We start from the raw sequence: 26341 nt of genomic DNA on the forward strand, positions 1-26341 counted from the left end.
GATCTGTGTTCTGTGTTATTGTTCACTGACAGACGTACAGTAAGTAAGGGCCAATGAAGTGTAATATTGTTCAGTCCTGGTCTGGACGCTGTGTGCTAATGACAGCCTCCTCCAAGCCCTTCAACTCTGTCACAGCCAAAGCTTTTAATGGCCGCCAGAGAACGGGGGAGGTTAGAGGTGCAGCTGGATTACTTTGATCTTTTCAGGTTGTGAGAAACGCCAGGCAGCGTTGTGGGGGAAGCAGAGCGCCTGGCAACAAGCTGGGAGAGTCATGTGATCTCTTCTCAGAAGTACCAAGAGAGGTGGCATGGTCTAAGAACCTCTGTCCCGAAAACCACAGGACAACACTGGAAAACCACAGGACAACACCGGAAAACCACAGGACAACACCGGAAAACCACAGGACAACACTGGAAAACCACAGGACAACACCGGAAAACCACGGGACAACACTGGAAAACCACGGGACAACACTGGAAAACCACGGGACAACACTGGAAAACCACAGGACAACACTAGAAAACCACGGGACAACACTGGAAAACCACGGGACAACACTGGAAAACCACGGGACAACACTGGAAAACCACGGGACAACACTGGAAAACCACGGGACAACACTGGAAAACCACGGGACAACACTGGAAAACCACAGGACAACACTAGAAAACCACGGGACAACACTGGAAAACCACAGGACAACACTGGAAAACCACAGGACAACACTGGAAAACCACGGGACAACACTGGAAAACCACGGGACAACACTGGAAAACCACGGGACAAAACTGGAAAACATGGATTCCCGATGGACAGAAGCACAGGATTGATGACAGACCTCAATATCTAATAAGACAGAGGTTGATTGAGAGATATGACAAATTAGCATTTGAACCGGTTGCATCAATCACAAGGTATTAGCAAAACAAGGAATCATCAGCTGATCATTAAAATGGCTTTCTTCCAGAGTCTGGATCAGGACGTTGCTCACCTCTGAGGAGTAGTCTTCAGCCGTAGTGGAAACCTCGCTCTCAGGCTGCAACAACAGAAGAGCATAGTTATCAACCCCACACACACACACACACACACACACACACCAGCTGCAACAGAACAGAACAGCATAGCTGTATTAACAATGCATGAGGACTTTTCAGAAGAGGCACACACACACACACACACAGACAGACAGACAGACAGACAGACAGACAGACAGACAGACACACAGACACACAGACACACAGACACACAGACACACACACACACACACACACACACACACACACACACACACACACACACACACACACACACACACACACACACTCCAGAACAGGCTAACATGACTCATGAACAGTATGGCCCACACAAACAGAAGCTCTTAACAGTGGAGTGGGATCGCATTACAATAAAACACAGGGAAACAATACAACATCCAACAGTATCAGAACTGAAGTTCCACACATTACCTTTAATTAAACACATTACCGCTGACTAAACACATAACCTTTAACTAAACAGCTCATGACTGTGTTTCTGCTTAAGAACATATATAGTTCATATGATTACAATGTTACATTGTTAGGGGAGTGACAGTGGGTGGGTGGGGGGGGGGCAGGGAGAGAGGCAGCAGTTCATGACATAACAACGCTACTGTCTTCTCATTTGCAACTTCAGCTGTTTGTGTGGTGAGTTCTGGTCAGTTCTGGTCAGTTTGTGGTGAGTTCTGGTGAGTTCTGGTCAGTTTGTGGTGAGTTCTGGTGAGTTCTGGTCAGTTCTGGTGAGTTCTGGTCAGTTTGTGGTGAGTTCTGGTCAGTTCTGGTGAGTTTGTGGGGAGGAACAGTTCAACCCATGACAAACCCTGCCTGTGTGCCCTACATCCAACAGGCCGTTCAGTAGCACGCTGAGCAGCATTCAATCAAGAGGCGCAACCTAGTTCCATCAGACAGCCCCGCAACCTAGTTCCATCAGACAGCCCCGCAACCTAGTTCCATCAGACAGCCCTGTAACCTAGTTCCATCAGAAAGCCCCGCAACCTAGTTCCATCAGACAGCCCCGCAACCTAGTTCCATCAGACAGCCCTGTAACCTAGTTCCATCAGACAGCCCCGCAACCTAGTTCCATCAGACAGCCCCGCAACCTAGTTCCATCAGACAGCCCCGCAACCTAGTTCCATCAGACAGCAGGGTCCAACCTAGTTCCATCAGACAGCAGGGTCCAACCTAGTTCCATCAGACAGCAGGGTCCAACCTAGTTCCATCAGACAGCCCCTTTCACACGACGGAACAATGGCAGGAATCTTCACTGCGGCTGGTTTCACTTCAACAAGATAACGTGTAGGAACACGGTGGGGCGAGGCAGGGCAGAGAGGCAGGGCAGAGAGGCAGGGGGGGTGAGGCAGGGGGGGTGAGGCAGGGCAGAGAGGCAGGGGGGGTGAGGCAGGGCAGAGAGGCAGGGCAGAGAGGCAGGGCAGAGAGGCAGGGCAGAGAGGCAGGGGGGGTGAGGCAGGGCAGAGAGGCAGGGCAGAGAGGCAGGGCAGAGAGGCAGGGCAGAGAGGCAGGGCTTTACTGTCGCTGTAGAGTTCATGGCAGTAGGGAGACTGAGATCATCAAAATGTTATGAAGTGAAGTTTGTGTTTTTCATAGACGGTGTTCTGGCTTGGCGCTGTGGAGAGAATGGAAAGGAGATTGGGTGGAGAGGAGGAGGTGGGGTGGAGAGGAGGAGGTGGGGAGGAGTAGGAGGAGTGGAGGAGGGGGAGGGGAGGAGGAGCAGGGTCCATATCCCCACCCCAACCAGGGTCCATATCCCCCACCCCAACCTCACCCTAACCAGGGTCCTATATCCCCCACCCCAACCTCACCCCAACCAGGGTCCATATCCCCCCACCCCAACCAGGGTCCATATCCCCCCACCCCAACCAGGGTCCTATATCTCCCCCCCCAACCAGGGTCCATATCCCCACCCCAACCAGGGTCCATATCCCCACCCCAACCCTTCCCCCACATCACCCTAACTGTGTCTGCAGCATAGCACTCAGGTTAGCATAGTAGCTAGCTAGTATGCTAATACAATACAACAGGTTAGCATGGTACTCGGGTTAGCAGGTTAGCGTGGTACTCAGGTTAGCGTGGTACTCAGGTTAGCGTACGGTAGCTCTCATCTCTGTGGCTCTGGCAGCCTTTGAAGCCGTGTTACCACAGCAACCCTGAGCTGCTGCAGCGTCTCCGTGGTGATTCAGTCATTCAGACCATCACACCCGTATGTCTCTACCCCAGTGTTATCAGAGGAAATACACAAAAACAAATGTTTGAAATGTGTTTTAACATCAACGGTTTACTCGTTTATCAGTGTTTCCGTTTTATAAATAGAAAATGTAGACCTAATTCTTTATGACAGATGTGGCTATTTCAAAATAATTTAAAAACTTTAATGAGTTACAGTCTGCACAGTGCTGCAGAAAATGTCCACAAGCCTTTTAAAAAACCAGTCTGTTCAGAAGAGTGGAGGTGCCTCAGGGGCAGGGCAGCAGGCAGCTCACTCTGCTCAGACACGTCAGGTCTGCTGCTGCTCAACAAGGCCACGGGACACGCAGACGCCACGGCAACCTGTTTAAAGGCAATTGTCTGTTGCCACGGCAACCCATCATTTCTACCAGTCAACCCACCACAGCAAAAGCAAAGTGAACAAAAAACAAAAAAAACTATTAATGCTGTTTCATCACACAAGTGGTATACAAGGACAGAAAGAGGGGGGGGAGGAGGAGGAGGAGGAGGAGGAGGAGGAGGTGTCTCTGAGTGTGGTTTGTTTAGTTGGGATGGCTGGGTACAGCCTGTTCCCTCCTGTGAGGTTGTGAATGCTCTCAAGGCTTTGACGGCTTGACGATTGTCTGTGAAAAAGCCAGGAACTATTTGACAGGGAGGGCGTAGAGAGACAAGAACCTGAACCAAGCCAGGAACTATTTGACAGGGAGGGCGTAGAGAGACAATAACCTGAACCAAGCCAGGACTCAATTATCACCTTACCTTTGTTTTCACACACATTTGTCTTATTGTCTAATCAATGACAGGTACCATCCTGACTGTCCCTCCTAAAGGCCTCTTCACCCCCCCCCTGTACACTTTCTCTACTGGAAATACATTGGAAAAAAAAAAAAAAGAAGAAAAAAAAGGAAAAAAAAAGAGGATAGCATTGTGACTGCCTATGGCTCTAACCCTAACCCTAACCCTAACCCTGGTCCTAGCATAGGTTACTTTATCTTATGATGACTGATGGATAGATGATTCACTTACTTAAACAAATGTATTTGTTGTAATACACTTTGGATAAAGGCGTCTGCTAAATGCCGTAAATGTATGTAAATGTAAAATGTAAAAAGCTAAGCACAACATCTAGCCTAGAGTACCTGTAAACCAGGAGAGGCTGAAGCCCACATTTCATTCAAGCCAGGCAGTAAATTTGGCTAAAATGGCGTTAAGTGGTTCAGCAAATAAAGAGGCAAGAATAACAGAAGCGTTTGCTGTCTGCTTTCATGTTCATCCTTTTAACATGAAGCTTTTGTCTGGATTTCAAAAGTATCTCATGGCAACTGTAGAACTGTATTACGGTTTGCAGTATTGAATTTGTAACAATACCCTTTAAAGCCTTTAATGTCATGTTTGGTCTATGTTTTTTACATTTTTATTTAGCCAAACTAATTGTCATGTAAATTAGCCTAACTCTTCATTACAAAAGTTTATTATTATTAATAATAATACTAATAATAATAATAATAATACCATTATTTGTTTCACGCTTTTCTAAACAAGGTTACAAAGAGCTAATGCTCAATGCAGCATTGAGAGTAGAAATGTGGAGGTACATTAACTGTGGAATGTGATTAGTGTGTCGGTGGTGATAATTCTGTTCATTAGTACAGACACACAGAAAGCAGAGCCAGATCAGGATGAACACCAGACAGGCGGCTGCTTCTCTACCATGGAATTAAGTGCAAAAAAATTATTACAATTACCAACAGATCTCATTTAGTGAGTATAGTTCATTCAGTGCCGAGGGTGAATAAAGTCCCAAACTGTCAACATTCTAGAGCGCTGAGGGTGAATTTATTCACCAAACATACATAAATGATGATGCTTCATTTTGTAGCCAATCAGGTGTTGTTGCTAGGTAAACACCACATAGAACACTTGGCCCTCTAGGAGGTGAGTGTTCTGGAACTCTTTGGCGGTTGGTGGGTTAAGAAAATGAACCACTTATTAGTTTTTTTAATGGCCGTTGCCATCCTGTACAAGCCTGATCCCAGATCTGTACGTGTGTTTGGCAGGAGAACAACAGTCAGGAGTCTCGGGGCCTAAAGCTCTGGAAGCAGGCGAATCCTGTTTCTCTCCAACATGGTTGGGTGATCACTGGAAACTGTTGAATATCCTCCTTCTTTCATGAAGCAAATCTGATCCTTGTGAAGCATGGAACGTTTAATTGATTCCAATTGAAATTAAATTAAACTTAAAACAGTAAAAATCAAACATTTTACGCTAGAAATCCATGTTTTATGTGTAAGTATCAATATATAACTACTTTAGTCCGAAATAATTAATTTTGTTAAAAAATGTTTTTAAAAAAAAGATATTTAGACCCAAATCAAAATGTTTCTAATCTGAGATACGTCCTTTTGACGTGCATACAGACTGACGTCAAAATTCTAACAATGATAAAGTGTAAACAACCCCCAGGCAGGGAAGCCGAGGAGGAAGGTAGAGGTTTATTCAGGAGTCGACATCAACACTGTGGTTCTGCTCTGTGGCTGTCCACCATTACTCCACTGACCACGGGGGAGGGGCGGAGCAGCCCACTGTCCACATGACAGCGTCCAGTTACCTGAACCATTTAGGTACACACTACACACAACCGTGTTCCCCCTCTGGAGGGGGTCTTTAAAACATTGGCCAAGATTAACTTTCCAAAAACAACTAATGGAGAAGTTTGCATCTTCAAGCAGATCATTACCAATCCTCAGAGTCAATGCAGAAAACTACAAGCCCCACCAGCGCAAATAACTACAATCCCCACCAGCGCAAAGAACTACAAGCCCCACCAGCACAGAGTGGAACTCCAACAAACCAAGCAGGCCTGTTGTCACGGTAAGTCTTACCTCTATGGTGTAGGTGTAGGGTTAAAGGTCAAAGGTCTTACCTCTATGGTGTAGGGTTAGGGTTAGAGGTCTTACCTCTAAGGTGTAGGGTTAGGCTTAGGGTTAAAGGTCAAAGGTCTTACCTCTATGGTGTAGGGTTAGGGTCAAAGGTCTTACCTCTGGTGTAGGGTTAGGGTTAAAGGTCAAAGGTCTTACCTCTATGGTGTAGGTCTGGTCATGTTTAATGGTCTCCCCGCTGCGGAGTGTCCTGGCGAAGGTGAACTCTGTGGTGGGAGGGTCCCGCTCCCCCTCTCCGCCCCCAGACACCTCCTCCCCCGCCTCACCCCTCCCTCCCTGCCCATCTCCCTCAGACTCGTCCAGTCCTCTCCTCTTTTTCTTCTTCTTTTTCTCCTTCTTCTGTCCGTCCGTGTGGGCCTTCCTCTGCCGGTACTCAGCCAGCTGGGAAGAGAAGAGAAGCAGGAACAGACAGGCAGGGTGAATACAGAGAGGACATGGTCCTACACTACAAACCAGGCCAAATGCTATGCTAAATGCTAAATGTTATGCTAAACTAAAAAAAAGCAGCCAGAATCAAAATAAAACAATCTTAACATGCTAGCATTGAACAGTTGACCTTCTGTGGTCAATTAGACTCTTCTACTGAACTGCATGACTGTCTTCCTACACCTTCAGACATGAATCAACCTCTTTAGCTGCTAGTCGATGTTTTACTAACAACTTTTCAGTCCAACAAGAACAGGTGAGAAGGGTTGAGAGAGAGAGATACCTACGGTAATGCTACACAGTTTGGTCAAGCTCATGCGAAACATAGCGTGTGGTGTCTGCCTCAGACGGAGTAGATCCTCACAGGACGTAAAGACCAACACGTTTGCTTCCTGTTGCTGCTAGCGCTAATCTCACTAATACCCGCTAAAGAGATTACATCTTTAAAACTGCCTAGATGTCAAAGATCCCCTGACTTCCAGCATAGGCCAGGTCACAAGGTATAGGGCTAGGGTTAGGGCTAACCCAGGGTATATGGTTAGGGTTAGGGCTAACCCTGGGTTTAGGGTTAGGGCTAACCCGGGGTATAGGGCTAGGGTTAGGGCTAACCCGGGGTATAGGGCTAGGGTTAGGGCTAACCCGGGGTATAGGGCTAGGGTTAGGGCTAACCCGGGGTATAGGGCTAGGGTTAGGGCACCTATTGGCCAGTTTCCCCATCAAGCCTTCCCTCCTCCCCGCTGCCTCCTCCAGGTTCACAGGTAGGTTCGTTTAGTTAGGTCCAACTAACCAGCCTGGGATGAGGGTTAGGGTTAGGGTTAGGGATGAGACTGGGCTCTCTGCCAGTGGTGAAGGCCAAATGAAGGTTTGGGATTCAGGGTTAGAGGTCAAAGTCTAACCTGGTCCCTGCTGCTGCCTTCAGTTTCTGTCTGTTTGTATCAACCTTGAGGGAGCAGACGCCCCAGAGACAGAGAGACGACTTCAGAAAATCTGCTACTTTAATCTGAAGCTTGGATCAGCTGTTCCTTTAAGAGGACCCTGTTCATCTGAAGCTGAGATCAGCTGTTCCTTTAAGAGGACCCTGTTCATCTGAAGCTGAGATCAGCTGTTCCTTTAAGAGCAACGTGTTCATCTGAAGCTGGGATCAGCTGTTCCTTTAAGAGGACCCTGTTCATCTGAAGCTGGGATCAGCTGTTCCTTTAAGAGCAGCGTGTTCATCTGAAGCTGGGATCAGCTGTAACAGAGCACAGTGAACCATTTGAAGGTATTTAGTTAGCTGCTGTTGGATGCAGAGTCAGCTCAGTTCTAACAAGAAGGATTCATTGCTGTGTTGTGATGCTACAGAGTCGATGATGCAAGCTAACTATTATTCATTCCATGTGACATACTGGGTTCATTTCTAATTTCACAATTTAGGACACACACACACAGACTCACACACACACACACACACACACACACACACACACACACACACACACACACACACACACACTTCCCCTTGTTGACAGCAGGGGTGTTGTACAGTTAAAGGAATGTGACAGTAATCACATGGCTTGGACAGAGAGAGCACTGATATCCATTATGTATGAGGGACTGGTAACAGCCCAGGAGAGGACAGCGTGTGTGTGTGTGTGTGTCAACAGGTGTGTGGGTGTGGTGGGTGTGTGTAGAGTTAAATGTCCTGCTTCAGGGGCAGGCTGACAGCTGTGTGTGTGTGTGTGTGTGTGTGTGTGTGTGTGTGTGTGTGTGTGTGTGTGTGTGTAGGGGGCAGGGTGACAGCAGGGACCTCACAGCGGGACACCTACGGGTAACAGGTGTCACATGCAGCGCCACAGGTAGCTCCTGTCGCCAAGGATACCACCGTAAAGCTCCACGAGCAGAGAGGTGGTGAACTGCATCATGGGACGGTGTGGCAGGAGAGAGAAAGGACAGCGTGTGAGACACCGTCTCCACCCGGCCAGCTACCGTCTCCACCCGGCCAGCTACCGTCTCCACCCGGCCCGCTACCGTCTCCACCGGCCAGCTACCGTCTCCACCCGGCCAGCTACCGTCTCCACCGGCCAGCTACCGTCTCCACCCGGTCAGCTACCGTCTCCACCCGGCCAGCTACCGTCTCCACCCGGCCAGCTACCGTCTCCACCCGGCCAGCTACCGTCTCCACCCGGCCAGCTACCGTCTCCACCGGCCAGCTACCGTCTCCACCGGCCAGCTACCGTCTCCTACCGTCTCCACCGGCCAGCTACCGTCTCCACCCGGCCAGCTACCGTCTCCACCGGCCAGCTACCGTCTCCACCCGGCCAGCTACCGTCTCCACCGGCCAGCTACCGTCTCCACCGGCCAGCTCTGTGGTGTTTATTTGAACTTGAGGAGTGAGTTTAGCGTCTCAACTAAGTTACACAGACAAGTAGCCTACTTGGCTGTCTGTGTTACTGTGTGTGTTACTGTGTGTGTTACTGTGTGTGTTAGACACCACCAGTAGCCTACTGGGCTGTCTGCAGAAGCCAGCCCTGCTTATGACTTCAGAACAGTGTCTGGTTGGAGATGATGTTTGTCAATATTGCTACATAAACATTCCACCTCATCACTGAAACACTCTCATATCGATGGTGGCGTCTGAGCTAATGCAGCCGCTGGCGCTGATCCAACAGAGCGATTATCTGTTGTTCAATGTCATTGTTTACCCTAACTGATCGCTAAGGATGGATTAACACCATTACCACTGCAGCACCATACAGATCTGGTGGGTCTGAACCCATATGAACCCATATGAACCTGAGGAGGACACGCCTCTGGATCTTTCTGTGTTACTGTGTGTGTTAGACACCACCAGTTCTAGAAGGTCCAAGAGGTGCTACAGTTCTAGAAGGTCCTAGGGGTGCTACAGTTCTAGAAGGTCCTAGGGGTGCTACAGTTCTAGAAGGTCCTAGGGGTGCTACAGTGTATATAGTACAGTCTGTCCTCTGAATGACCATGACAAGAGAACTTCTGGTTTACCCTCTTGTGACATCTTAATATAAATTGGGGTTCTTCGTGGTTTCAAGCTTCTTAATCCTGAAGCATGAATGATGTAGGTTGAAGAGGAGGAGAGTCTCCTCTCTCCAGAAACATACAAACCAGCGTTTGAGACCCTCTGCTACTCCTCCTCTCCGGTCCCTCATTAATCAATCTTGTATTGGATTCAAGTGCTTGTGTTTGCTTTGAGTGAGGATTGATTATTTTAATGAATCCCAGCAAATGTCAGGCCGGAACAAAGGTGTTAGTAGAACAAATACAGTAAGTAGGATGTTAGCCTAACATGTGGCCAGGGAAAATATCATAAAGTCTTGGCATTAGATGCTTAGAGCAGAAGGCAGAATGTCCATTAACCACCACCTAGAGAGCCAAGTGTTCTGTGAGGTGTTTATCTAGCAACAATACTTTGATTGGCTACAAAATGAAGCATCATCATTTATGTATGTTTGGTGAATAAATTCACCCTCGGCGCTCTAGAATGTTGACAGTTTGGGACTTTATTCACCCTCGGCACTACATGAGTTAACACCAAACATTGACAATGTTTGACTACAGGTTATTTACAGCTGGACTACAGGTTATTTACAGCTGGACTACAGGTTATTTACAGCTGGACTACATGGTTGTAAAGTATCACTCAAGGTGGTCTGCCACCTCATCCTGATTTACTCCGTCCTGTGACTGTACGGATATGTCAGACAACACACCAAAACAACCCCTGGAGGATGGACCCACCCGGCGAGCGTCCCAAACAGAGAGTCCATTAACTCTCCACAGCCGAGACGCATGCAGAACCCTTTGACAACATGGCTGATTAGGACACTAATTATAGTGGGAGACCCATTTTTCACCTCGATGCTTGTGCATTCTGCAGGCAATCAGGATGCGGTGTGAGCCAAACTGGAATCATTAGCAGAGTCAATCAGGATGCGGTGTGAGCCAAACTGGAATCATTAGCAGAGTCAAGGCTGATTAATGCACAAAGGCTCCTAACTAACAATCTACATGGACTGAACCTCTGACCTCTAACCCTACTACTCAAACCTGGCCTTAGTGGGAGTGAACTTACTGAGTAGTTACATACTGGTCTACATCTGTAAAATGGGCATCAAAGGTTGGTATCTAGGCATTAAAGGTTGGTATCTAGGCATCAAAGGTTGGTATCTAGGCATCAAAGTGTGATGAATCATGTTTTAAGGTGAGCAGAGAAATGTGTCAGCCCTTGGGTTAGCTAACCCAAGCTAACCCTAACCCTTGTAAACACAACTAACTGCCTGCTTCCCGTGCCGATGTGAGGCGTGGCGTTCCTGGCGTTCCTGACGTTCCTGCTCCCTGACAGCTGCCGCTGCCATCAACAGTTGGCATTTCTACAACATCCACCTGAGCCAAAAAAGCATATCAGTGATCTAAAAGTACCTTAAAAATAAAATAAAATAAATAAATAAATAAGAAAATAACAGACCGTAGGCAAGGGGAGAGTGTTGTGGGCCTCTGGGCTGGAGGATGTCTGAGACTGAGGTTTAGGATTCTCGTCAGGCTTAGAGTACATAAAAGCTCCAGACGGTGTTTAAATATTTAAAGATAATATTAGGATATGCAAGAACATTGTGGAAGGGGAAGCTGTTCAGACACAATTAGTACAGATTTGATCTGTGATTGAGAAGTGGGTCGGATGTTAGACTACTGATCTGCAGGGCCCAGTGACGGGACAGGAACGCTCATGTGATTCATGATGTCATCTGATTCTGACTGGAATTCATTTTCAACTCATCAAAAGAGTTATACTGTGTCTTTACTAAGTTTGTATCTGCTTTACAACATATCGAATGCAGTTCTACGTGTTAACATTAAAGTTGCAACAGAATCATTTTCATGTTTAGGTGAAATCTCATCTGACCCTGAGCTGCCTGTGCTGCTAACTGCTAGCCTGTGCTGCGGTAGCAAAGTAGAGAACAGAGACAGAGAGGTTGTCACTCCTGGGCTATGAGGACAACTCAGGATGATAGTTCACCTAAACGTGAAAACAGGCTGAACTATCCCTTTAAAGCCCATCCCTTTAGTAACCATCCCTTTAACACTGCTGAGAGGCTGAGGCGATGTGGTGAAGCCAAAGTGAAAAGGAAACAGGGAATGTTTAGGCTGCGTTTTAAGGTGCGCCACAGACGCACCCAGGGCAGCCTCCAGGGCAGCCTCCAGGGCAGCCTCCAGGGCAGCCTCTAGAGCAGCCTCCAAGACAGCCTCTAGAGCAGCCTCCAGAGCAGCCTCCAAGGCAGCCTCTAGAGCAGCCTCCAGAGCAGCCTCCAGGGCAACTGACAGAAAAAATGTCTCCTGAAAATGATGGAGGCCTATTATTTCCGACGCAGACAACACACTGTAAGACAGTGAACATCCAGACTTGTGTAGACGCCCATCCCCAGTGAGTGGTATTATGTGGTGGTGTGGTCCTAACGGGAGAGACGTGCCAGGAATGTGAAACTGAAATGAGAGAGGAATCCTGATTGGCCAGGAGTCTGACTGGCACACCATCACTACATTATTAGAATATCCCACCCAGTCAATCTCAGAGACAGAGCAACCGATTACATACATCTAGGCCAAGCCAACTGAATATCCACACTGGCTGGTTTGTTTTTATTTATGCCACCTAAAAAAGTTTCATGTGCTGAAACTCCAAGTGTTTTCCTTTTCAACAGCATGGCTATGTCTTAACTTCCTGCAGGAAAGAGTGTTGTCAGGGACAAAAATAGATGACTGTAAATAAATTGATTAATGACTCAATAATAACTGCCAACAGAGGGAGGCCAAGGCATGGTCTTATGCGTTAGGGCACAAGCTCATTAAGGGATTAGGCCATGGGGGCAACGCTGCAAAGGAAGGAGGAAGAAAGTCCAAACTATTCTACAGAACTTCCCTCCCCTCCAGTTCCAAGTGACATTTACATTTTTAGACTCTAGCAAGGAAGCATCAGGAAGTGGCCGGTCTATTTATATACATTCATCCCTTTTATGACTGAGGAGGTTATCGTTATGAAGTAGGTCACTATTCCCATCTGTGAACACAGTCAAAACTTTAACAAATAAAATAAATGGGGGATTAGAGGTTGCAGCATTTGACATTATGACTGAAGTGTGCATACTACTGTACATTACAAAGCCTCTTTGGAGGGAAGACCGTTCTCCTCCTGTATAGTTTAACTGTTCCGTCCTGTATAGTTTAACCTTTCTGACTCTGGTCAGTTTGGGACCTCATTTGTAACACTGCTTGATGCAGTAAAACGGATAAAACATCTCTTCTGGTCACTGATTTTACTTCATTTCAACTTTCCGCAGCAAAGAACATCAAGACAACCACCAGCAGGCCATGTTGGTGTTTTATTCCTCGGTGTGTGTGTGTGTGTGTGTGTGTGTGTGTGTGTGTGTGTGTGTGTGTGTGTGTGTGTGTGTGTGTTGGAGCATCGCTGGAGAATCCTGTCACACAACAACCTCAACCTTTCCGTGACGTGGCGCTAATCAGCCTAACGAACAGGACTAAAACCATGACCTGAGTTGGTGCGCTACTCTTCAACCCTTCAACACCAGTTCAGTCACCACCCAAACCAAACGTTTGCAGATCAGCAAAGCAAAGTCGCCGCATGACAAAGAAGTGTGTGTGTTGTATGTGTGTTGTCGGCTAGCGGGCTAACCACCCACCCACCCAGCCCCCCGGCCACCCAGCCCCCCACCCGGCCAGCCACCCAACCCGGCCCCCCGGCCCCTCGGCTGCCGACCCCGGCCCGGCCAGCCACCCACCCACCCACCCCGGCCCCCCGGCCAGCCACCCACCCACCCCGGCCCCCCGGCCAGCCACCCACCCCGGCCCCCCGGCCACCCACCCACCCCGGCCCCCCGGCCGCGGGGCGTCACAGGGGGCATGTTCCCGACTGACAGCTGTGGGGGGCGGACTGACACTGCTGTCACACAACACACCGCACCGCACCGCACCGCACCGCACCGCACCGCACCGCACCGCACCGCTGCTGGTTCAACAGTTTGCGAACAACAAACGATAAATTACGGCGAAGCTGAAGTTTCTGAGAACGATCAACGTTTCGGCTGTTTGTCTGTTTTCATACCTTCGCTTTGCCGGCCTCCAGCTTCTTCTGCCGCTCCTCGTCCTCCATCGCCGTCGTCCCTGCGGCTGAGAGAGAAGCGTCAGGAACAACTCAGCAGTCTGTCAGGAAAGTCTCCTTTAGTTGACATGAAATTGGTTAATATTGGTCTGTAAATCAGCCGCCGGTCACGGTCCGGTAACGGTCCGGTCCGGTGTCAGAAGCCCAATCCCGACCGCGGCCACATCGCCGTCGCCATGTTATCTACGTCACCACCGGAGAGACCGCTGATGATGACGTCAGGTACGGTAGGTGTGTGGCCACGCCTCTTCGGACCGTGGTAACAAACACGTTATAACTAACTTATTATTAACTAACTCAACTATGGATATGCACAGGTGTTCATATCATTCAGACCATTCATGTAATACATTGTAGCACCTTATTTGTAAAACAGCAGAAGCTATTGGGAAACATATAGCATGATATTTTTTATGAGTCAATATAATAAAGTACTGTCTGGTGGTCTATTGTAGTGATACACTCTGCATTAGAAACTCCAAACAAATGGAAAAGAAGTGCATGATTCAGAAGAGTGGTGGAAATCTACTTTAATCACCAGACATCCAGGGTTGCTTTATTGTAAAAGCTGCAAATGTGGTTCCTTCCAGCGCCTCTATTTATTAGTCTAAAAACAACCAACCCAGATCACCAAACAAACCAACCCAGATCACCAAACAAACCAACCCAGATCACCAAATAAACCAACCCAGATCACCAAACAAACCAACCCAGATCACCAAACAAAGTCCTATTTATCTACCTGTAAAAACACACCAAACCCCGTAAAAACACACCAAACCCCGTAAAAACACACCAAACCACCGGGCGGTGCAGAGGTGTCTCAGGTACGTACCAGCAGCAGGAGACGGCGGTCTGTGGCGTCGGCTAACAGGAGCGCTGCAGCTGATGGTCTGGCAGATCTTGAATTCCACCCATCTTCTCTTTGACATCCTGACCCAAATAAAGGTGTTCAGATCCCACCTGTGGACTCTGGTTGTCTGTGCTGCTCCTCAGCAGGACCCGCTGCCCGTGTGGAAGTTGAGGCGTGAATAATTGATGGATGTGAGGAGTTGTATGTCAGAGGCAGTAACCCAAGCAGCACCATCACAGGACATCAACAAATGGAGCAGGAAACAGCTTCAGATAATGTGAACGCTGACCATATGTCTGCAATGACCACAGACCCCAGACCCCCCAGCTGTAACCAGGGACCCCAGCCACAGCTCACCCTAGATGCCCAGCTGCACCCAAGACAAAATGCACATCCACTATGTACACACACACACACACACACACACACACACACACACACACACACACACACTTCAGAATCTGAATCTGAATCAGAATTCTTTTACTTGGCCAAGTATATATATACATACAGGAAATTGACTTGGTGACTTCACGCACTACCATCAATCCTACTGTTCTCCTCACCATCAATCCTACTGTTCTCCTCACCATCAATCCTACTGTTCTCACCATCAATCCTACTGTTCTCACCATCAATCCTACTGTTCTCCTCACCATCAATCCTACTGTTCTCCTCACCATCAATCCTACTGTTCTCCTCACCATCAATCCTACTGTTCTTACCATCAATCCTACTGTTCTCACCATCAATCCTACTGTTCTCCTCACCATCAATCCTACTGTTCTCCTCACATCAATCCTACTGTCCTCACCATCAATCCTACTGTTCTCCTCACCATCAATCCTACTGTTCTCACCATCATCAATCCTACTGTTCTCCTCACCATCAATCCTACTGTTCTCACCATCAATCCTACTGTTCTCTTCACCATCAATCCTACTGTTCTCACCATCATCAATCCTACTGTTCTCCTCACATCAATCCTACTGTTCTCCTCACATCAATCCTACTGTTCTCACCATCAATCCTACTGTTCTCACCATCAATCCTACTGTTCTCACCATCAATCCTACTGTTCTCCTCACATCAATCCTACTGTTCTCCTCACATCAATCCTACTGTTCTCACCATCAATTCTACTGTTCTCACCATCAATCCTACTGTTCTCCTCACATCAATCCTACTGTTCTCCTCACCATCAATCCTACTGTTCTCCTCACATCAATCCTACTGTTCTCACCATCATCAATCCTACTGTTCTCCTCACATCAATCCTACTGTTCTCACATCAATCCTACTGTTCTCCTCACATCAATCCTACTGTTCTCACCATCAATCCTACTGTTCTCCTCACATCAATCCTACTGTTCTCCTCACATCAATCCTACTGTTCTCACCATCAATCCTACTGTTCTCACCATCAATCCTACTGTTCTCCTCACATCAATCCTACTGTTCTCCTCACATCAATCCTACTGTTCTCCTCACATCAATCCTACTGTTCTCCTCACCATCAATCCTACTGTTCTCCTCACATCAATCCTACTGTTCTCCTCACCATCAATCCTACTGTTCTCCTCACATCAATCCTACTGTTCTCCTCACATCAATCCTACTGTTCTCCTCATCATCAATCCTACTGTTCTCCTCACCATCAATCCTACTGTTCTCCTCATCATCAATTCTACTGTTCTCCTCACATCAATCCTACTGTTCTCACCATCAATCCTACTGTTCTCCTCACATCAATCCTACTGTTCTCCTCACATCAATCCTACTGTTCTCACCATCAATCCTACTGTTCTCCTCACATCAATCCTACTGTTCTGTCGACTCTGTCGACTGTATTGCTGATGTTATCTTACACTTATTGCCTGTTGTGTTATTATTGTATTTTTATTGTTACATCCTGATATTTACACTGTTGAGAGGAAGCTTGAAATGTAGTCATCAATAACAAGACAAACAGGTCTCTTTAATGGCTGTAGGTCGGGGAGGGGGTTGAGGAGGGGGTCGGGGAGGGGGTCGGGGAGGGGGTCGGGGAGGGGGTCGGGGAGGGGGTCGTAATGTAAAACGCTGTTCTCTGTTGATTATTGTCACAAAAAAAGGCTAATATTGGGCCTCCCTCCCTCCCTCCCTCCCTCCCTCCCTCCCTCTCCCTCCCTCCCTCCCTCCCTCTCCCTCCCTCCCTCCCTCTCCCTCCCTCCCTCCCTCCCTCCCTCCCTCCCTCTCCCTCCCTCCCTCCCTCCCTCCCTCCCTCTCCCTCCCTCCCTCCCTCTCCCTCCCTCCCTCCCTCTCCCTCCCTCCCTCCCTCCCTCCCTCCCTCCCTCTCCCTCCCTCCCTCCCTCCCTCTCCCTCTCCCTCCCTCCCTCTCCCTCTCCCTCCCTCCCTCCCTCCCTCCCTCTCTCTCCCTCCCTCCCTCCCTCCCTCTCCCTCTCCCTCCCTCCCTCCCTCTCCCTCTCCCTCCCTCCCTCTCCCTCCCTCCCTCCCTCTCTCTCTCTCCCTCCCTCCCTCTCTCCCTCCCTCCCTCTCTCTCCCTCCCTCCCTCCCTCCCTCTCCCTCTCCCTCCCTCCCTCCCTCCCTCCCTCCCTCTCTCTCCCTCCCTCCCTCCCTCCCTCCCTCCCTCCCTCCCTCTCCCTCTCCCTCCCTCCCTCCCTCCCTCTCCCTCCCTCCCTCCCTCTCTCTCTCTCCCTCCCTCCCTCTCTCCCTCCCTCCCTCCCTCTCTCTCTCCCTCCCTCTCTCTCCCCCTCCCTCCCTCTCTCCCTCCACACCACTCAGATTAGAGCCGGCATCGCTGTAAAGGAGAAGAGGAAAACATCTATTTGAATAATGAAGATAGCACTGTGCTGTATTAAAATATGGATGAGCAGAGCAGGGGCGGCAGGTAGCCTGGAGGTTAAAGAGGCCGGCCAGCAATCGGAAGGTTGCTGGTTCGATCCCCGCTCCAGGAGGGATCTGGATGTGAGCTGGTGACTGGAGGGTTGCTGGCATCATATCCAGGTCCCTACCACTGCCGTTGTGCCCTTGAGCAAGGCACTTAACCCCAAATTGCTCCAGGGGCGCTGACTTGGCTGACCCTGTGCCCAGAGCCCAGCGCTCTGTTCTCCCTGGGGGGGTGTGCACGTGTGTTGTCTCGGAGGGGGGGTGTGCAGTGCGTGTGTGTTGTCTCAGGGGGGGTGTGTGCAAAAAGACCCATTCCAACAATTGTGAATTGTGATTCATTGATTGCATGGCAAATAAACAGTCTTTCTTAGAGGGGCTCATCAAGGGGAGACGGAGGCTGATCCTTGTGTCTTTCTGTGGAGCCCTTCAGCTTCGATGATTGGAACTGAAGTGGACAGCTGACAGAGGCGCAGGGGCCTCAGACGGCTGCTGGGATACTGCAGCTCAACGACCAAGGCAGACAACCTTCCTCGCTCCCCAGCGTAAAGAGGAACTGATTAGAACGCTCTTTGGGTTAGGGTTAGGGTTACGGTTAGGGTTAGAGGAACTGATTGGAACGCTCTTTGGTGGCGAAAGATGGAATACATTAGCAGTATCTGTCTTGTAAAAGTATAAAAGATAAAGATACAAAATGGTACTTCTCTCGGCTTACTCAAGTGGCCATTGTAATTCAGACTCCGCTCCTTCTGGCCGATAACCTTGAACATACATAGGAAGCCTGACAATGCTGCCAGCTAGATGGGTGGGTGGTTATGTCGACCATCTCTGGCTCCCGTGGCGCACTCTTCTCTGGAGTCAGCGATGCTTTGGAAGAGCCAAAGGAAGAAAAACACAGGAACATTAAGTGCATCCCCTATTCAGTAGACTGTTATGTATCTATTCAGTAGACTGTTATGTATCTATTCAGTAGACTGTTATGTATTTATTTGGTAGACTGTATTGTGTCCAATCCATGGCTTTCCTTGTATTGCTGTATATGTTTCAATGAAATATACTTCATCGATTGAAAATAATTATCCTTGGAGACAAAATTACAGGTGTTGGTTTTTACAGATGCATGATAATTCTGGCACATATCTACATAACCGGTAAATAGAAATCGCATGGCGCCACTCCGCGGCTGCTGTGGGTTCGAGCAGCCTGGGCGCCGGAAGAACCGCCGGTCCCCTCCGCGCCGCCAGGGGGCGGAGACACAACTACAGGCCCGCCTACTAGCCCTCTCTGACGTCATCACTCGGCGCTACTTTCGACGAAACGAAACTAACAGTCTAACTAACAGAATTAAACTGTTTAATACTTCAATACCAAACTAATCATCTAAAGTATGTTTAAAGACTTTAATACCAAACTAAAGGTGAGTCCGTGAAATTAATTCCACAGAATTTGTTTTACTTTTTAAAACCGTTTCGATCATCATTTTGTAGAGAATAACCAAGAACTAAACTAGAGGCTCCAGCCTCTGTACTCTAACTCAGGACTAGACTAGACTAGACTAGACTAGACTAGCCTGGACTAGATTAGACTAGACTAGACTAGACTAGACTAGACTAGCCTGGACTAGATTGGACTGGACTAGACCAGACTAGACTAGCCTGGACTAGATTAGACTAGACTAGACTGGAGTAGACTGAACTAGACTAGAGTAGACTAGACTGGACTAGATTAGACTAGACTAGACTGGAGTAGACTAGAGTAGACTAGACTGGACTAGATTAGACTAGACTAGGCTGGACTGGACTGGACTAGGCTGGACTGGACTAGGCTCTAGCCGAAGTCAGGCTTTTGGTATCTGACACTTGTCTGACTGATGAAGAGAGCAGTGAAATACATTCACAGTGTTTTTGTATGAAAATACTCTATTAATGGATGTTACCCTCTGATGCAGTAACTTACTCTGTTACTAACATGTTAGCCTAGGTAGTTAAATAAAGGGGAAGCTAAAGCTATATGTTAGATCTGCCCTGTGGGTTTAGCTCCAATCGGGTTGTATCATTTTCTGTTTTAATCTCATAAAACTAATAATATCGTTTTATAATCTCTCATCCTGATGTGTTCAGTAATCTGGATCAGTGACCTGATGTCATCACTACACAACACATTAGCAGAGGTAGATGTGATTTTTCCATGTAATATAATTATCCTACATGTTTCCTGTTAGGTGTCCTGCCATGTCTTGACTTGATTGAAGATGACATTGATTCCAGGAGTCAGAGCTCTGCTGGGCGTCTGGACCCCTGCAACAGCCATGGGCCTCAGAGTGGCCGCTCCCCCAGCCAGGATGGCCTCCGTCTGCCCCCCCAGGGGACCGTGCACTGTCGCGCCAAACGCCATCGACTCAGCGCTGGCGGCAGTACCTGAGAACGAGTCTCTGCTGGAGAACCTGACCTTCATGGGTGTGGACGTGACCAAGGCCCGCCAACGGCAGCCCGGCGTGTTCCGCAAGGCCATCACCAACGAGCAAGGCCTGGCTCACTTCCTGCACAGCAAGGGCGCCAGCCGCAAGGTGGTGGCTGGCATCATCTCCCGCTTCCCCCGTGCCATCACGCGCTCCGGCGAGCACCTGGAGCAGCGCTGGGCGCTCTGGAGGAGCGTCTTCAGGACGGACTGCGAGATCGTCAGCATCCTGGACCGCTCGCCCGAGTCCTTCTTCCGCTCGAGCGACAACGAGAACCTGGAGAAGAACATCCTGTTCCTGAGCTCGCTGGGCCTCAACACCAAGGACCTCCACCGGCTGCTCACCACGGCACCACGGACCTTCTCCAACAGCGTGGAGCTCAACCGGCAGATGGTGGAGCTGCTGGAGGACATGTGCGTCCAGCTAGGTGGGGAGGACCCCGAGCAGTTCGCCAAGACGGTGATCACTAAGAACCTCTACATCCTCATCCGCAGCACCAAGAGGGTCACGGCCAACATCAACTTCCTGAAAACATCGCTCAAGCTAAGCGACCAGGAGCTCCTTGCTCTCCTGCAAGGACCGGGGGCCGAGATCCTGGACCTCTCCAGCGTGTATCTGAAGAAGAACTTCAAGAACCTCCAGGAGAAGTTGGGGTCGCTGGGATGTAGGAAGGCAGACTTTAAGAAGCTGATGGTGACATACCCCGCGGTGCTGTACATCGGGCTGGACACACTGAGCTCCAAGCTGGACTGTCTGCTCCACGCTGGCATCACACTGCAGCAGATACTGGAGAAGCCCAAGGTCCTGGAGTACAGCACCCAGAACATCACGGGCCGGCTGGAGGAGCTGCACAGGGTCCGATACGACTTTACACACCACGGCATCAACATCCTGGACAGCAGTCGCAAACGGTTTGACGCCAAGTTGGAAAGACTGGCTCTCTCTCAAGAATGAGTTGCATCGATTTGGGGTTATGATCAGAATAAGCATGTTACTTTGTTTGGACTATGTTTAAACCAACCAACCCTAACCATGTTACTTTGTTTGCCTTTGATGAACTATTGGGAGACACCCAGATTTATGTCACTGTTTGAACTTTACTTAAACAAATGTATTTGTTGTAAGTCGCTTTGGATCAAGGTGTCTGCTAAAGGATGAAGGCGTCTGCTAAATGATCGAGGCGTCTGCTAAATGCCATAAATGTAAATGAACCAATAATGTATTTGCACAATATGCTTTTCTCTATAATTGACAAGGTTTCAATAAGAAAAGTTAACTGGAAAAGTTAGAAAAGTTATCAGGAGACACTCATTTAAAACAAACAACAAGGTACCCAATGAGTTGCTTCTTAAAGCTACAATCCGGGTTTCATTTGTAGAAATGGCAGCCCCACCGCTTGATCTGAAGGATGGGATTCTCAAATTCATAGACATAAACATGATCGTTTTAAACATATTTATAAATTATACATTATTTGATTGTAAATAAGTTGTTGTTTACAAACAGTAGAGTGAAACAACCTTACATTCTGGATTTGGATGGGGTAGCATACTAGTATTAGCATACTAATTGCTACTAATGAGGCATTTATAAGTTATATTAATCAATAATAATGGGCTCATCTCAGCTCGATTAGTTCCACAGGTCAATAAGCTCCAAAGTTGTGTTTTTCTCCTTCTGGCCTCTGATGTGAGGAGGGGTGGTCTCTTATCTGACAATACCACAAGCAGGTACTAGGGTTAGGGTTAGGGTTGGGGTTAGGGTTAGGGTTAGGGTTAGGGTTGGGGTTAGGGTTAGGGTTAGGGTTGGGGTTAGGGTTGGGGTTAGGGTTAGGGTTAGGGCTAGGGTTAGGGTTAGGGTTGGGGCTGGACTTCAGAAGGGTTAGGGTTAGGGTTGGGGCTGGACTTCAGAAGCGTTAGGGTTAGGGTTGGGGCTGGACTTCAGAAGAAACTAATTCAGGCTTCAACCCCTAATTAACGATGTTGTAATTGAACACAACTCTACATTGGGTTGGAGATGTCATGTGAAGGAGAGAAAACACTCAATAATCTGAATCAGATTTTATTAGCATCTTCAGGTGTAATACAAGTCTCTGTACCTCTGGAACTGGTTAAATAAAGTTTGATGACATAAATGAAATCTTCTCACTTGTATCAACTCCCCCACATCCCTGCAATTCACCATGACAAGCTGCTGCTGACAGGATGGGATGAGTGGGGAGACAAGATGGGATGAGACAGGATGGGACGAGTGGGGAGACAGCTGTCTGTATATTATAGATATTTAATGCCATCTTCATTGTAGGATAGTCTTTGTTTATTTAAAAAATCAGACATGACAAGTGGATTCTTTTTTCTGTAAGATTCCTGATGAATATGATTTGCTTTACTTTAGCCGATCATCACACAGAATATCACTGTTGATGCTATACTTCAACATGCCACTAGAGGCACTAGACAACCTTTCCACATGAGCAAACCCCATCCCGTGAACTACGTTCATAACTCTGAGGTCTGAATAAGGATAGAGGGTTAGGGTTTGAAGTGCTTAACGTTTGACTTCAGTCCATCTCTGAATTGGCCCTTTGTAAACATTGTTTGGTTAACAAACTGTATTAAATGTTATAAATGTTACATAAATAAATGTGTACAGTACATGGTTAGGGAAACATAGCATGGCTCAGGAAAGACCAGTCTTCTGTTTTATTGCTTTGTGAAGAACAAGTGAATGAAAGAAGGATTACAGTGTGCTAAATGACGCTAAAACACGTTGGCCTTAGTGTGCAGGTCAATCCACCCTGTTAAGACCAGTTCTTTGTGCTGAGTCACCAGAGAACAGTCCTGTGTCTGTAAACAGACAGGTTGTCAGCTGGATGAAGCCCAGGCCGACTCACTGCGACCCTCTTCAGAAGAGACCAAGGCTGGACTGTGCATCTCAGAACGGTGGCTAGCATTCTCACAGCTTGAGGGGACATTAAAATTAATCTTTGAGTTTTAAAAAGATGGCTTTCACATTTCTAAAATATGATTTGTTAAAAGGAGCAACGTTGATATCATCACCGTATCTAATATACAGGGTCTCTCCAGGTCAGAGTCTGTAGTCACGGTAACATTACAAGAATATGAATATCAGGAGAAAATAACAACATGGAGAAAGAAATAAACTGTCTCTCATTTTGATAAAGTGGACTCTAATGCAGCATTGAGATAATAAAGGTTGTTATGACCCATAAAATACAGCAAAGTCCACCGTCTGGTTGACCATTTCCAAAACATTGTTTTATGAAAGAACACAAGTTCAGCGGTGCACCAGCGAACAGTCAGTTATGTATCCAAGGGTTTATTCACTCAGAACCCAGTGGTCAGTGAATCCATTCACAACAGTTAATATTTTCAGAAATCAAAATGTACGGTTAATCTCAAATACAAATATATAGGCTACTTACAAAAGTCTTAAAAAAAAAAGATTATTTACAACTATTAGTATAAAAGTCTCCAATGGCTATTCTTGAGTTTGTGTGTGTGTGTGTGTGTGTGATAGGAGAGTGAGTGTGTGTATGTGTGTGTGTGTGTGTGTGTGTGTGTGTGTGTGTGTGTGATAGGAGAGTGTGTGTATGTGTGTGTGTGTGTGATAGGAGAGTGTGTGTGTGTGTGTACATAGTTGATGTGCAGAGAGTCAGTGCAAATGTCTTAGGTGCTGGTGAGAGGTGTGTGTGTGTGAGAGAGAGTCTGGTTTAGGGGTCAACACACCCGGGCCTCACACCGCTGTCTCCCCCTGTTTCGTGCTTGCCAGCCTGGTATAGAACCTCCTCCAGGAGTTGAGGGTTTTACTGGACCAGACCCAGAACCCTGAGGTGATCCCCACGATCAGCGTCATCAGGTACTTGATCATGAAGACGGTGAAGTCCGGAGACACCTGCGGGTGGTGCTGCGCAGGACAAGGCACCGCGTAGTTTCTACACGTCCGACTGACCCAGCTCCTCTCCCAGTCCTCTCTGAACGCCTGCTCGTAGAAGCAGCAGGCGATGACCACGGTGGCCGGGACGGTGTAGAGGACGCTGAAGATGCCTATCCGGACCATCAGCTTCTCCAGCTTCTCCGTCTTGGTGCCGTCATGTTTCATGATGGTCCGGATCCGGAACAGTGAAACGAAGCCGGCCAGCAGGAAGGAGGTGCCGAGGAACAGGTAGACGCAGAGGGGAGCCAGGACGAAGCCTCGGAGGGCAGACACGCTGTTGATGCCCACAAAACACACCCCGCTCAGGACGTCTCCGTCCACCTGGCCCACAGCCAGCACGGCGATGGTCTTCACGGCGGGCACGGCCCATGCCGCCAGGTGGAAGTACTGGGAGTGGGCCTCGATCGCCTCGTTTCCCCATTTCATCCCCGCTGATAAGAACCAGGTCAGCGCCAGGATCACCCACCAGAGGGAGCTGGCCATGCTGAAGAAGTAGAGCATCATGAACAGAATGGTGCACCACTCTTTCTTAGTGCCTTGGACGACCGTTTTGAAGTCGCTCTCAAACCTGTCGTTGCAGACCGCTGTGTCCCCCAGCAAGAACCCGGCCATGTAGGCCACCGACACCACGGTGTAGCAGCCGGACAGGAACACGATGGGCCGCTCCGGGTAGCTGAACCTCGTCATGTCCACCAAGTAAGTCAGCACCGTGAACAGGGTGGAGGCGCAGCACGGCACAGACCACATTACGATCCATATCCTGGCGAATCTCAGCTCGTCCTGGTTGAAGTACATCATCCCGTGGTGTTTGGAGGTCTCACACGGCGCGCCACAGTCCTTCTCCCCCAGGAAACGGTAGTTCAGATACGGGGGCACTCTCAAAGAAACAGGGCATTTAAATTGTGCTTTAAAAGGCTTATGCACGTAGGGTGACACTGTTACCTCCGCAGTAGGGTTCATAGCGGCGGGGCTGGACATGTTTTGGCCGACGCAGAGCTCTCCAGCCCCGTGGACCGGGAAGCCGTCGCAGGCGAGGCTGTCCGGCCACTGGAAACCGAACTTGTTCATCAACGCCTCGCAGCCCTGCCTGGCCCGCTGGCAGAGAGACCGGCACGGCGGCAGGGCCTGCTCCAACACCGTACACACCGGGGCATACATGGAGCACAGGAAGAACCGGAGGTCTGGAGAACACTGCACCTTCACAAGCGGATAAAACTGGTGCACTTCCAGCCCCGCGTCCTCCTGGTTCGTGTGTCCTAATAGATTCGGCATAATAGTTTGGTTATAGGCGATGTCAGTGCAGAGAGGGATGGAAATGGGTTGACAGAAGCCGTGTTCAGGAACAGACATCCCACGGTCGCCATACTGACTGTTCACTGTTGAAATGAGTCCTAAAATAATCGGAGAAAACGACAGGAAAAACATCCCTGAAACTTTGTCTTTCGTCGTTCTGAATTGATTCCAACACGCGTCACTTCTGCGCGTAAACACGCAAGCGCCTGACGGCACCAGTCAGTGTTCTGGTTCAGAACAATATCAAACCAAACTCGACTACCGCTTCCTGTATGTCCTTGAGGAGAGATGGCCTCTTCTGCAGTAAAGTCGACCCCTTACACAGAACTAACACACACAGATGTATCCGTCTCTTGCCAGAGCGCAGCCACAACGACGTCCCCCGACTGTTTGGTGAGGTTCAGCCGTATGGAGCTGTTAGCTACAGGCGCCCACTACTCAGGGAGGAGCCTGGAAACAGATGGTTCTGTTTTTAGGGATCATCTCTATCTTCCATAATATGCTCATGGTTCCCAAAATATGTTCAATATTTTCATCTCCCAAATATGTTCATGGTTCTTGAATTCGTGCATTCCAGTGGGCCATATCTAACTAATGCAGCGTGGTTGTTTAATGTACTCTATGAACTAAACATACACAACATTGTAACATAAATATAAAGATAAAAACAGATAAATCAAATTGTTTTTTTTACTGTGTTCTGTATGTGATGATCATAGTCATACATATTTTTAGGTATCTAAAAGGAATGTGGTTTAATGCCATCATGTTTTCTCCATCTCTGTTTAAAACAGAAAGATAAAGCAGCTTTGTTTGTGTAGTAATGATTCTGTAGGAGGACATGTATCTGTAGGATGACATGTATCTGTAGGAGGACATGTATCTGTAGGAGGACATGTATCTGTAGGAGGACATGTATCTGTACCCAGTAGACTCTACTGTGGCCCTGTTCTGTTTACCAGACTCTACTGGGTCCTGTTCTGTTTACCAGACTCTACTGGGGTCCTGTTCTGTTTACCAGACTCTACTGGGGCCCTGTTCTGTTTACCAGACTCTACTGGGGCCCTGTTCTGTTGGATCTGCCAAGAAAAA

The 26341-nt window shown here is 48.3% G+C and overlaps 3 protein-coding genes across 4 annotated transcripts in view; 1 reads left to right on the top strand and 2 right to left on the bottom strand.

The window, feature by feature from the left end:
* The window catches only part of akap9 (A kinase (PRKA) anchor protein 9), a 75470-nt gene extending 61489 nt beyond the window's left edge, over nt 1-13981 (bottom strand). Inside the window, exons 1-3 of the mRNA XM_083680511.1 lie at nt 13749-13981; nt 6338-6580; nt 992-1036 (exon numbers count right to left, since the gene is read on the bottom strand). Coding sequence (XP_083536637.1) covers nt 992-1036; nt 6338-6580; nt 13749-13796 — 336 coding nt within the window. The 5' untranslated portion in view covers nt 13797-13981. The remainder of the gene's footprint in view (nt 1-991; nt 1037-6337; nt 6581-13748) is intronic.
* Nucleotides 13982-18844: 4863 nt separating this feature from the next.
* Nucleotides 18845-21721, top strand: mterf1 (mitochondrial transcription termination factor 1). 2 transcript variants are annotated; one of them, XM_083680434.1, is made up of 2 exons: nt 18845-18958; nt 19763-21721. In XM_083680434.1, the coding sequence occupies exon 2, from the start codon at nt 19793-19795 to the stop codon at nt 20951-20953; it is 1161 nt and encodes a 386-aa protein (XP_083536560.1). In that variant the 5' UTR covers nt 18845-18958; nt 19763-19792; the 3' UTR covers nt 20954-21721. The 2 variants fall into 2 exon arrangements, with proteins under 2 accessions (XP_083536560.1, XP_083536561.1); XM_083680435.1 differs by having other exon boundaries at nt 18854-18958; nt 19662-21721.
* Nucleotides 21722-23755: 2034 nt separating this feature from the next.
* fzd1 (frizzled class receptor 1) lies at nt 23756-25381 on the bottom strand (the record flags this gene model as incomplete). Its single annotated transcript, XM_083680512.1, has 1 exon — nt 23756-25381. One exon carries the CDS (start codon nt 25379-25381, stop codon nt 23756-23758), a length of 1626 nt encoding a protein of 541 aa, XP_083536638.1.
* Between the last annotated feature and the right edge of the window lie 960 nt (nt 25382-26341).

The sequence above is a fragment of the Argentina silus genome, assembly GCF_951799395.1.
Source record: "Argentina silus genome assembly, chromosome: 11".
NCBI classification, from domain to species: Eukaryota; Metazoa; Chordata; class Actinopteri; order Argentiniformes; family Argentinidae; genus Argentina; species Argentina silus.

What these genes read in the sequence shown, in the direction of transcription:
- mterf1 (XM_083680434.1), top strand. Translation starts at nt 19,793, where the DNA reads ATGACATTGATTCCAGGAGTCAGAGCTCTGCTGGGCGTCTGGACCCCT.